Source organism: Colossoma macropomum, unplaced genomic scaffold, assembly GCF_904425465.1.
Source record: "Colossoma macropomum unplaced genomic scaffold, Colossoma_macropomum, whole genome shotgun sequence".
Classification (NCBI taxonomy): Eukaryota; Metazoa; Chordata; class Actinopteri; order Characiformes; family Serrasalmidae; genus Colossoma; species Colossoma macropomum.
The window spans coordinates 33,500,409-33,513,192 of record NW_023494793.1 but is presented as its reverse complement, the minus strand read 5'-3'; the positions used below and the strand labels follow the sequence as shown (position 1 = coordinate 33,513,192).

Below are 12,784 nucleotides of genomic sequence, written 5' to 3'. Positions count from 1 at the left end.
GGCTTAGGTAGAGCTAGAAGGGTCGAATACGTATGCTGCCATGTTTGCAGCAGCATGTAAATAAAGCTGTTTCTGGTGATGGAAGAGGATGTACCTTTTTAGGGGGACTCAGCTATGCGTGTTTGAAACCACAGCTGTCACTGCGCTGTTACTGAGGCAACAAAAACAAAACGGACAAACTCACGGTTGGTGTTTATTCGGAGTGAATTTGCAAAAACTTTAATCTTCACAATATTTCTAACAAGCACAACACTTTTATTTCCATAGGCATTTTACCTTTTTTTAAAAAGTTTTCAGAAAGAGTAGGGTGATGATAAACTGTTTCATGGATTTTGACAGGAAGTGACTTTGAAACAAAGAGGTAAGTATCGTACCCGCTCTTTTTTTTTTTTTCACTCATCAAACGTGTCTCAACATTTCTTTTTATCAATATCAAATGAAATCACAAAGGCTTTTTGGCACCATCTGCAGTTTTTAACAAAGAGGATGGAACAAAACATTGCTGATTTGCTGAAAGATGCATTTTCAGGTAAGATAATAATTGTTGAATGAGCCTTCAATCTAATCTGGTACTAGGTGGTTTAAGAAGCTATTTCTTGACTCCGGATCTGTTTTACCTTCTTATGGACCCTTGACGGTAACACTGATGCTTGTGTATTTTTTGTGCATTCCTGTATCTTCCTCAGAAGTTGATATAGACTTTGATCATCTACAGTTCGAGGAGGGTGCTAACACGTCTCGATTACAGCTAGTCATGGATGAGGAGATTGATCTGAAAGATGCCAGTAAACTCTGGCCGACATCTGACCAAAGTTTAGTTGAGACCTTGTCTAGCGTTTACAAACAAGAAGAGAATGAAGATAGTACCGATAGCAGCGAGGAGAGCACATCAAGTAATCCACCCCATGTAGAGACAGGATGTGCACTTTGTCCGTCTCAAGAAATGGACTCTGATCAGTTTGCAGAAAAGACAACGATTGAAGCGCAACAAGTTAACCAGGCAAATGAGGAGTGCACTGTAGAGGAACAGAGCATTCAAAGTGAAGAAGAAATAGATGTTTCTATGCATGAATTCGTGCCTGATGTCAGCATCTTGGAAGAAGGAGAGGATCTCAGTCAGGACGAAGAACTTCCTTTGGAATCTGTTGAGGATGAAGGAACATCCAGTGCAGAATATCCGCAACTTTATGGAAGAAACGTCATCAGGTCTTGCGCCCAGTGAGATGCCAGAAGAAAGGTCATCAGGGTCAGATGAAGAAGGGCCAGAGAACTGCAGCACAAGAGAACAAACTTTTCAGTGCGACTCCAATGGCAATATGGATGAACCTTTTACTGCCATAAAGCCAAATATGTCTGCAGGGTACCGTGCTGGAGACGATCTGAGAGAGTTTACAGAGGAGGACCAGGAACAGATTGAGGAAAGCCTTGCAGATTACCCTTCAGACTTATCTCAAAGTGAAACTGAAGAGTGTGCAGAAAGTGCTAGGGACCAGCTGTCCACACTCTTGGACAGCAGTTTGGGTCTAAGCAATGATCAATTAAACAAGACGAAAGATTTATCCCATGCAGAAGAAGACAACTTGCAAGAGGAAGACAAACCAATGGATTTTACCTCCACTGACAGTGATAGCGAGATTAAGGAACCAGAAGTTCAGACAATATCAGAAGCAGCAGACGTGGATGCATCCTTCCAGAGTGAGAATGCTGATGAGGATGATGTTGAAGAATCTCTAACAAATGATAGCAGTACAGAGGAAGACACCAGGAACCAAGGAATGGGAGATGAAAGAGATGCAAGCAATGGTAATAATCAAGATCAACCAGACTATGATAGTGACATCAGTAGTGACCACAGCACAAGTCAAGAGGAGAATCCTGGGGGATATGTGAGGCATGAGGAAGAATTGAAATGCAACATACAGCAGAATGACTATATAGAGGACTTGGGCAGAGCTGATCTTGACATTGATTACATAGGGATAGATACAGAAGATAAAGATGGTAGCAACCCAGAGATGGATAGCGACTTCACCAACGCAAGCTCTTTCTCATATACAGAGTACTGTAACAAAGAACCCAATGAAGAGCCCACTGAGTTACACCCAACATTACAATCAGTCCAACTGGATCCGACCATCAAAGAACAAGATGTACCCCTAGCAGAGGTTTTAAACAGTGTGAGAGATACCAACACCTTAATCTCTGAGGTGTTTTGGTCCTCAGAACTATTAATGAGTGAAAATGAGCTGCTCCTAGATGAGTATGACTGGGACTTGACTGGACAACAGCAGCTTGAGGTGAATGTAGGTGAAGAAGAAAACCAAGAGGACGCAGAAGAAGCCCTGGAAGAGTTAGACAGTGATGACGATGGGGAAGAGAAAGCACGGGACTGGGAGCAGGAGAAAACAAGGATTGAGGCATTTTATAGATACTATGATCAGGATGAGCCAGAGGAAAAAGCAGGTGAGCAGGCGTAAATAGTATGTATTTCACCATAGCACTTTGTTAACTCTCCAACACATATGTACATTTCTAAATATTTCTAAATTGAATAATGAGTTATTTTTTTCCCATATAGACAGGAATCATAAGGTTACCTTTTGTCTGGATCATGAATCGTCTGAATATGAAGAGGAGTCTGAGAGGTAAGCTGAAGTGGTCATTATTCCAATCACATTTGTGTGGTTGTCTATGGACGTTACACTCACTACATTACTTTCGCACTCCATACTCATATTCATTCCATAGTAGTGAAGAGGAACTGGACAAGGACCCTGACATACCTCCTACTACAATAAAGCCTGAGGTGAGAAAATCAACATAACCAGTATATGAGCGATAACTACAGTAACTACGGTACGGCAGCTGAGACTGACAGTGTTTTGTATATTGTAGTACCACAGTGAGTCAGATGATGAACTGCAGGAGAAGCATTTCATCCCTGAGAAGCCAAAGCTTCAACCAAGAGAGCAGCAACCTGTGAGCCCTACGCAGAATGCAAGCCCTCCGAGGAACAAGGTAAAAGTCTCGGCTGTTAAACTTGGACTATATGGAAACAAATGTATAATTCTGTATGTAAGAGATTCTCAGTTATCTCAGTTGAGTCAGTGTGCTCATAGTGTTTAAGAAGATACCATGAACTCTTTGGTAGCATCAATTTGCCAGATTGTCAAAGATCATGAGCTGCTTTACAAAAAGAGCTTTGACATCCAATTTTGACTTTAGTTTATGTTTGCAGCAGATTTCTTATAATCACTTGAAATGATAGTTCAGCCAACAATCAAATGTTTTATGTCCAAAGTTTGCTTCTTTAGTTTTACACTGGAGCTACAAGCCCAAAGTAGCCTAGTAAGTAAAAGAAGCTAATAGTCACCAAATTAGCATCATGCAAACTGCATACCTAAGTCATCAATATTGCTTATACAAACTGAAATGATTTTCTAAAAATGAACAGAAGTATGAACAAAATTCAGGCTTCAACATTGGTGCTACAGCTGTTTTTAGTTATGCCACATATGTTTGTCCATTTATTGTTTGCTTTTGTTCAGTTTGTGATAGTGTTTGTCAGAAACCACATAAGTGAGCCTGAGATTTCTTAACAGCTCAACACAATTTGAGGCAAGCATGATGATTTAGGCACAATGCTAATACTGTAAGCTTTCATGTTAGCCACATTAGCATTGTAGCTCCTAAAGCAAACCTAAAGAAGCAAACCTTGGATGTTTAACACGCCTTAGCTGAGTTAATTTGTGGTAACTGTGTAAAGTTGATTTCTCACTGAACCATCATTTTAAATATTTTTAACATGCTATAATACATAAAATGTGAAGTACTGCTACAGAGCCTACATGAGCTTCAATTGGTACATATACACTTTCATTTTAATTATACTGACTGTTCAAGGTCTCATGGAAATCTCTTTCTGTGTTTATGTCTATTGCAGTGTCTTGCTGTGCTGAAGTCAGTTTTAGCACTGGGCCTGGTGACGGCGATGGGCATGGTGTCATTCTGGTGGGCTACAGACAATCTGGAGTGGATACGCTGAATTCACACCTTAACATTTCTGCCTGTGCACTGATAAAAAGACAACAGTAGGATGGAAGAATCAATATCATACTCAAAATAAGATATTCTGCCTTTTGGTGTAGGTGTAAATATACAGAAAGGGCCATGGAATGTTCTCTGAAATTTTAGAGCAAAGTGTGCCTTATTGATCCTTGTAAAACAGACAGCTGATGAGTCAGTTGAGATTAAGCCAATTTTATTTCCTTACAGATTACAACCTTCCAGCATGCTCTAAAACAGTCTTTTTAAAGGTGAAAAAAGATTTCAGTCTCACCATAATGTAAATGCTTCATGTAATTATTGTTATTATCTTCAGTGTTGGCATCAAGGAAAACAGTTGAATGCAGAGATGCTTTTCATCACTGTTTCTTTAATTTCTATAGGCACAATCTTGTGTTACCATCATCAATTAAGTCAGGCTCCTCTAAACATGCCATGCAGTTGGTGTAATCAGGGGGACTGAATATTGTGAGGCACCATTTTTGTTACTAAAGCGTAAAGGTGTCTTGCTGCAAGATACCATTTCAGTTCAACTAAAATGCATTGCATGTGAAAACATCTTTTGACTTCATGACCCTTAGCCATCACGTTCATCGAATTCAGCTTAATCCTTTCATATTTCCTTACTGGTCAGTGCTTTGTCTTCTTAAAGGAGCTAAACATAGGTTTAAGGAATTAAGATGCTTTTGCTTGCAGAATCATCTATTTTTGTTTGCAACACAAGCTAAGTTTCTAGCGAGCAAAATGAGCTAAAGGCATTTGCCACAATAAACACCGCTAGGTTATTCGGATGAAGGTACCATGAGAGTTTGACCAGAAAAGGACTTTCAATAAAGTACATTTAGTGACTAGTGATAACCAATGACTCAGATGTTTATAAAGATTATAAAATGCATGTAAACTGTAAAAATCTTACCTGTAATTTCTATTTGGACCAATAAAAATAAATGAAAAGCCATGTTCATATGAGGTGAAAGAAAAAAAATGTTTATGTGTAAGGCATGCTCAGTTTTCAAGTGCTCCCTCTATCTTTGGTTGGGGTAATTTCTTTAAAGGCGATTAAATTTCCATTATATATCTTACATAAATCCCTACGTTACCCTCATTTTCTATAATAACATTCGCTTAACATACAAAATCAATAAAACTGAATGAGCAACTGAATTAGTCTCATGTAGCAAGCGAACAATCATTATGTATGTACAATCATAAAGTAAGGTGTTTTTAATATTGCATAAGCGCTGGTACCTTAACTATTCTAAATAATACAAACAGGTGACCCACTCGATTTTAAGTGTAGGGGATGCATGCCAATACCTGCATGCACACAGAATCCACTTTTTAAGTGTGCAAAGATGGCCACCTTGAATTGTCAGGCTTCCAATGTATGGAATTCCTGTCCGAGTATTATTCACCATCACCATAAAGTAGTCATAACAAGCATGTCCACTGAATGTCCATTGGGTACATCATATTTAGTGTTCTATGTTATTGACACCACTATTCAAAAGTTTGAAATCACTTACCATATAATCATTGATGCTAAGTTACTCAATAGTGTAGCTTTCAGTATTAAAAACTTGACACCAGAAAGCATCCTTAGATGTTTCATTTAATATAACATATTTTTTTTGAAAAAAGTAGCGATTAATCCTCTCATATCTACATGGCTTATTAGTTTCATAATTAGTTTTATAGTAGTTAGTAACTGAATAATTCATATTCTTATGAATACTTATGATTACTGATTAAAAACGTTATTTGAATTGAAACTAAACTGTAATAATAAGCTTAGGCTCCAAGGGGTTAAATCCTGAACAACATACTGTAATTCTGTATAATTACAATACAGAATTACAGTGTAATCTACTGACTATAATTTCTTGTCAAGTTCTCTAGTCCAGGATTTGATTACCACTTTTCAAATATGAGCCATTTTGGACTTATTATAACTTCATTCCTGATTATATGTAGCCTTGTCAATTATTAGGGAATCATCTAGAATACATTTTTCGTCATTCTGGACACAAAATATTTTTTTATGGCTTGCAACAAATCATTTAAAACTTATACTGGTAGCATCACATTAGAATAGCTTTATTCATGTATCTACAACAAAACTGATGTTATATTATTGAGTGATTTCAAACTTTTGAACAATAATTCCATATTTTTGAAAGATGATTCCAAAATTCTGAGCAGTAGATCCACATTTACTTTTTTAAAATTATATTCACTCCTCAGAGGATCTGAAGGTCCATTTCTGAAGTCTACTTGAATCCTGGCCAGCCCCGGTCTCCAAAGGCCACAGTTTCCCCAGTAAAAGACAGAGGAGAAGGGGCGCCAGGTGTGTAGAGGTCTGAGTCCGTGTCCGATTCGCCTTCGGCCAGATACGGCCTTACGCGAGTGCACATGCCCCCACTCCCCTCTGCCCCGAATGGGCCCAGGCTGACTGGAGGAAGGTAGCCCCCCTCTTTGGCCTGGGAGATGCTGAAGCCGCTGAAGGAGCGCTCTAGCTCTTCATGGTCCACTGAGGGAATGGAAAGAGACGTGTCACTCTCCACGCCGGCCTGAGCCCTGGACCGTCGGGACCTCCGCTGTCGTCCACTTTCACTGCTCTCGTGGGCAGGCGGGGGTGGGATGCGGTAAAGAGAGGGGTCATCTGTGCCCACAGGGGACACCCCACGACTGCTGTTCCATAGTGGCACATTCAGAGGCAGCTCACTTTGATGCTGCTGCTGCCAGGAGGTGGACGGATGGCACTGACCATCAGCAGGAGCTCCATTTGAACCTGGCTCCGCAGATGAAACGCTCTTGCTCTTCTTCTCTTCCTTCTCATCCTGAACTTTCTCACTCTTGTCCTCTGGGCTGTGGTACGGGGGTGCCGGGTCAGGGATTTTGAAGCCCAGTAAAGCCTCTGTTTCAGACCGTGGGATGCCTAAGCGCATAGTGTATACGTTTACCAGGAAGTCCAGCTTACGGTCCATTGCACCCACCTGTGGGCCAGAAGAGACTCTGAGCACTTTCCTTATACTCACACTCAGGAAATGGCCCCTTTACCATTTCCCTGTCACCCATGTCATATACTTAATCTATTAATCCACACTCTGGGAACACTCACTAAAGCTGCTGTGTTCTAAAGTTTATATATGGCAAAATGTTTTTAAAACTGCAAAACTGCTACACAAAAACACCTCTGTTCTGATTGATTTACTGCTGTAGCACTCCAAGCTGAAATGTGGATCAAACTGTTATGTTCAGACTGATATCTTCAAGGATGTTGGAAAAAATAAATTTCAACTTCTAATTTTGGCTGTCTGGATCCTTTGAACGGCTGATATAGCCAGGAACAGTACAATGTTTAATAGCTTTCCCCACATCTTCCGCTTCAGTACTTATGCTGCAGAATATCTGCAGTAAAAACACTCATGACTTTTTTATTCAATCATGATGAAGAAATAAGAAAATTGCTGTAGGCTAAATGGTAAACTGTTGTTGGCTGAATGGGCAGTCATATATATATGTGATAACACAACCATGATTACTTCAATCATAACGGGGAGTGTTTGGTACAATTTAAAAGATTAGCAGCTATTACATAGTAAATCAAATTCAAATTTCACAAAGAAAATTTGGTTTTCCACTTTTTGGGAATCAAGAAAATGTCCCTTACCTGTTTCTCCATCTTGACTAATCGTCCCATCATACTGGGGTCATCTGCTGGCTCAGCTTCACTCTTGGGTTTGTCCTTATCCCCAGCTGATGCTCCCTTCCCCACTATCTGGTCTACCCTGACAATTCAGGAAACAATCTCTTCCATACAGAGCCAATGCAGTGAATCACCCACACAAAGTATAAGCACTGATTTAAGCCCTGCACAATTACAGTGCATTAACATTAAATTAACAACATGGAAAGGATCTGACCATAAAGATAAAAAAAAACATTATGTAAACACTGCTTACAGTAGTATCTGGGCAGTTTCAGCATGTCTTCATGTTTTGGAAAAATGAGGCATGCATTATGGTACCATGGTATTTGTTATCATCATGCACCATGGGGTCTTTAGTTCACCCAAAGCACCCATAAGAACACTGCTCCATGCAACATCACAAGGAGAAGGCTGCAGTCTTGTACAAAAACTAGGAAAGGACAAAACACCGTGCTGCTCGTTCAGTGGTAATGCCAGGCATGTTTACTGGCAACACATATGATGCGAAACCAAGAAATAGGAACGGCCTCTGGATGTGTTGCAAAAAAAATTTAAAAACAGTGAACAGATGAAGAAAAATGTTTCAAAATATTACCTGGTACCATGCCTTATGATGCTTCATGCTTCACTGCTTCTACTCATAAATGCTTGGCTTTTATCAGATGGCATAGCTTTTCAAATGCAAAAATGGCATGCACAAATGTATTAGTCCCCCATTAGTCAGGGTACAGCTACACTGCTGGGTATACAGAATTATTGGACAGCATTTTAACTAATTTTTGCAGCAATTTTAACAACAGTTGAATGGTTATCGACACTCATTCATTGGAAGTGGGACACATAATCAAACAACAAAATACTAAACAACATTTACTACCAGAAACAGCAATAAGCATGGCCAGTAGTGAGCCTTGACAGACCCCTTCACAGTTCCGTTATAGGTTCATTCGAAAACTTTGATATATGAAGCAACAAAACAATAAACTGGATTACAATGTATGCTGCAATGCTGTTCAATAACAGACCCATTTAGATTTGGTCAACTGTTTGTGCCTTTTAATTACGTACTTCCTATGGCGAGGGGTCGAAGGGGGTGGGGGGCCCAAAATCAAATCTATCCTGGCAAAGTACATAGAGAAGACATGGGGTAAAGCATCATAAAGCAACATATGGATACCAATCCCAGTCCTCCTTTGAGAACCGTGGACAAATAAGTGAGAATATATTCCATACATACATCTGTCGTGACACACAGGCTATGGCACATGGCTATTTGCTGTTGGAATATATTTTATATGTGTGGAACAGTGATTTTATTTCACAACATATATGGATCTTATTTGAGGAAAAAAATGAATTTTGACTCACATCAGTACTTTGGAATGTGAGAGAAAAATCAAAGAAAAAATTTGGGGAAAGTGAAACATCCATCTCTTCAGAGATGACTGAATGTGTCATGGGTATGATAGAGATTTGAGCCCCTATTTGCTTTAAGTTTTCAACTGGTGGCTATGACATAATGCTAACAGAAAGTAACCGGTAGAGGGCAGAGCATCCAATAACAGAACTAGCAAGAGGAAGTTAGGAAAAGGAAGTGTTCTGTTCAAACAGAGCATGTGTAAATGAAAGCACAACAGGAAGTCACAAACCCAGCTGACAAGTACAGTAACATGGTCGAGGAAGACAGCAGTGGCTGGATGGAGATCTTGCCTGAACTGCAGGTTCTTGATGCGGGAGAGCATGTCCAGATGGCCTGCTGAATACTGCTCTATCACATCCATCACATCATAGGGCCGCAAGCTCTCTTTAAACCTCCTCTTACACACTAGGAAACGCATGACACTGAAACAAGCAAGTGAAAATAGCCCATCACTGTCATTGTTTTCAGAAACAGTTAGAAGTGCAATGCCAGTTATAAGTTTGAACACACCTGGTGTTAAATCTATAGCGTATGAGTTAAGGATTATGCTTTAATGTTTGCAATATGTTTCTAAGACAAATATACAATACTGTTAAAAAGTCAGAGACACACTTCATTTATTTGATTTACATCAAAATGGCCAAAATAGAAAACATATATTTAAGAGAAACTACACAAAAACATCTCAGTTAAATATGATATCAAAATGTCCAGTATTTATTGTGTCCAAGTCAAGTCAAAGTTTATTTATATAGCACCTTTTTTATTCATATAGCGCTTGTCACAAAGCAGCTTTACAGAAAAATCTGGGTCCAAGCCTGTCCACTCTTTCTTTAGTTCTACTTCCATTCTTTTCTGGAGAATTGCTTTCAATTTTTCATAGAAATCTACAGGGATATTTTTCCAAACCTTCAGTCTTAGAAGTTGTTTGCATTTTTTGCTCCACATGACCCAAGTAATCCCAAGGACATCCACTGATGTTGAGATCTGGACATTATTCTGAGAATATCAGCAGCTTCTTTCTTTGATTTGCAAATTTTCTTCTTTTTGTCTGTTCCTTTTTCTCAGTAACGACTTGGCAGCTACATCTCCTTTTAGGAGAAAAGGGTTGAGTCGTTGTCTCAAAGATGAAACCTTTAAGTACTGTTTATCTGATGGTGACAGTTTTGGTGGTCTACCAGGTCTTGCACGGTTGCCTGGTGTCCCATTTTATCTCTGTTTTAATAATTTTCTGAACTCTGGTTTTGAAAACTCCTGTTTCTTCACTTATTTTCCTTTAACATTCTCTTTTATGTAAGTGTCCTCAAAATTATGTCATAAAAAGTTATTATTTCTAATTATCTCTAAAAATTAATCACTTGTATTTAATGGCCATTTTGACTGGAAATTAAATTCATGAAAAGCGTTCTTTGACTTTGCACAGTACTGTAAATAGTATAGTAAAATTCCAGTGACATTTTAAATTATTATGATAATTGAACCACAAGCATTATATCATCCTAATTATTATGTGTGCCTTGTTAAAAGTTGATCTGTGGAATTTCTGTCCTAATACAGTGAATTTGATTATCTCCTACCAGACTGCCTTTATGACGGCCTTCAGTGCAGGAGACAGGTCTTGCAGAAAATTACAATGGCAAGTCTTATCATCTCCAAAGTCATCAGGGAGACTCGCCTCTATAACACACACAACCACACACACTGTTAATATCCTAGTATTTATAAAGAATCAGAATTAGAAACCCTGTTTAAGATCTTCATCATGTCTATTTCTTTGATGCTTTTAACAGGATCAATTATTTCCTGCTATAGCAAAGGTAGAAAGTCTAACTAGCAAATTCTAGACATTAGAGAGCAATCTCACATGTTCCTCACTAAATTAGAAAGATACTGATAGGCTATGTGGGACAAAGTATTCTACAATATTAAAAACTCCACAGCTGTAAGTTATGCTCTATAAATCGCTACTGCACAATCATTTCATTGGGGGTGTGTGAGTACCTTTCCTGGCAGAATATCTGGACATGCTTCATTTTACTTCCTAAGACAAAACAGCAATGTGAACCATGCAAACTCTTACCTGACATACTGCATAGTAAACCACACTGTGTACCTAAAATGACTCACGGTCAAGCACACTTGGACTCCAGTGCTACATTAACATTGGCTAGCATGTTGAGATGGTAGTATGTGTAACAGGAATATCAGGACCAGGTTATGTCATATGAATAAAAAATCTTAACAGATTCCATTCAAATGACATAATAGCCAGTGAGTCTTTGATGATAACACTGAATACTGGAAACAATCCTGTTTCCTCTGAAAGCAGAAGGATATTCTCATGCAGGTTAATGCAAAGTATTTGGGGAGAAAAGAGCAAAAAGACAAATATATATTTGTAACACATTCTGTCATAAAAAACAGTAAAATAAGCACAAATAATCAAAAAAGGTATTATTGCTGCTTTGATATTACCACATTATTTAATTATTAAACTGCTGTGAACAGCATATTTTAAAGCTTGATTTTCACGTGAGAATGTGAGAACTTCAGCAGTCTTTTTCTGGTAAGACACGGCAGTCAGCAGACTTTATGACAGAGGGTGTTGCATGAAGTGCAATCTTGTTAAGGCAAGCTGCAACTCAGTAATTAGAAAGCCATTTTTAGACATGCACTGTTTTCCTTCATTGGCTGCCTAGCTCAGACTCAGTGTGTTATTGTGGCTTTAAATAAAAGCATCAAACCCTAAAAAAATATGGTTTTCCTTACTGATCAACCCCTCAATTGCTGCCAAAACGTGGAGAGAAAGACATGGAAAAGAAATGATTAAAGATTTCAGATGAAAATGGTTTAAAGAACGTTGACTGTGTCACTCACTAGGTGCTGATATTATAGGGTTATAATTGTATAGTCTGAAATATGCTGACATATCATGATTAAATGGTGCCATGGTTTTGATGCTGAAAGGATATTTGGGTCACATTTACAATAGAAATAATTTTCATTTACAAATGAGTAAAACTAATGCCTTCACTAAAATCAATCTAAGATTGAATTACAGGCAACATAAATTACTGTTACTAATTATATATATTTTATGGGAATCTGCAGTGTCATCTCTACACTTTGGGGTCATATTTCTGGATCACGGCCTAACCTGGAGAACTCTTCATTCCGAAGTCTTCCTCCTGCATCTCAATCAGCACTTTTTTTCCCATCAAAAGGAATGAGAAAGGAAGCGATGAGAGTGCAGACAGTGAGTAGGGAGAAATGAAATATATTTTTTAAGCTGATCACAGCATGACATGAAAATGCAAACATCTAGCTAATGGACACAGATAGTAAGATGTGCACCATGTGCACGTCTCAGTATACAGAATCATAAATATTACTTACAAAGCCTAAACCTATGAATTTCAACCCCGTACAGGAAATGAAAACTCAGATAGTATGAAAAAAAATCTGCTGAACTCCTCATTTAACTGCACCCTCTTCTGAATGCTAATGAGTGGAGTGCATAATTGGTACCCTCTTCTGAACATGCTACATTTGGCAGACCACTGTGACAGCTGGTCCTGTGCCAGTGA

General features: G+C 38.7%; 2 protein-coding genes across 5 annotated transcripts in view; one reads left to right on the top strand and one right to left on the bottom strand.

Moving 5' to 3' along the window:
- The first annotated feature begins 107 nt into the window (after positions 1–107).
- si:dkey-183p4.10 (glutamic acid-rich protein) lies at positions 108–5,029 on the top strand. Of its 3 annotated transcripts, XM_036579290.1 has the most exons (8): positions 108–185; positions 268–361; positions 472–529; positions 687–2,463; positions 2,579–2,645; positions 2,749–2,806; positions 2,896–3,018; positions 3,944–5,029. In XM_036579290.1, exons 4-8 carry the CDS (start codon positions 1,056–1,058, stop codon positions 4,043–4,045), a joined length of 1,758 nt encoding a protein of 585 aa, XP_036435183.1. In that variant the 5' UTR covers positions 108–185; positions 268–361; positions 472–529; positions 687–1,055; the 3' UTR covers positions 4,046–5,029. The 3 variants fall into 3 exon arrangements, with proteins under 3 accessions (XP_036435183.1, XP_036435182.1, XP_036435184.1); XM_036579289.1 differs by having other exon boundaries at positions 117–361; XM_036579291.1 differs by having other exon boundaries at positions 117–361; positions 451–529.
- kcnq2a (potassium voltage-gated channel, KQT-like subfamily, member 2a) overlaps positions 4,245–12,784 on the bottom strand; it is a 39,231-nt gene continuing 30,691 nt past the window's right edge. Inside the window, exons 13-19 of one of the 2 annotated variants that reach the window (XM_036579287.1) lie at positions 12,355–12,402; positions 11,967–11,984; positions 10,775–10,874; positions 9,488–9,619; positions 8,846–8,896; positions 7,739–7,856; positions 4,245–7,061 (exon numbers count right to left, since the gene is read on the bottom strand). In XM_036579287.1, coding sequence (XP_036435180.1) covers positions 6,336–7,061; positions 7,739–7,856; positions 8,846–8,896; positions 9,488–9,619; positions 10,775–10,874; positions 11,967–11,984; positions 12,355–12,402 — 1,193 coding nt within the window. In that variant the 3' untranslated portion in view covers positions 4,245–6,335. The remainder of the gene's footprint in view (positions 7,062–7,738; positions 7,857–8,845; positions 8,897–9,487; positions 9,620–10,774; positions 10,875–11,966; positions 11,985–12,354; positions 12,403–12,784) is intronic. The other variant, XM_036579288.1, reaches the window with a different exon arrangement.

Excerpts from the sequence above, each read along its gene's own strand:
- si:dkey-183p4.10 (XM_036579290.1), top strand. The coding sequence starts at position 1,056 with ATGTTTCTATGCATGAATTCGTGCCTGATGTCAGCATCTTGGAAGAAG. Across the intron at positions 2,646-2,748 it reads TATGAAGAGGAGTCTGAGAG|TAGTGAAGAGGAACTGGACA; the intron begins GTAAGCTGAAGT and ends TTCATTCCATAG. Across the intron at positions 3,019-3,943 it reads CAAGCCCTCCGAGGAACAAG|TGTCTTGCTGTGCTGAAGTC; the intron begins GTAAAAGTCTCG and ends TGTCTATTGCAG.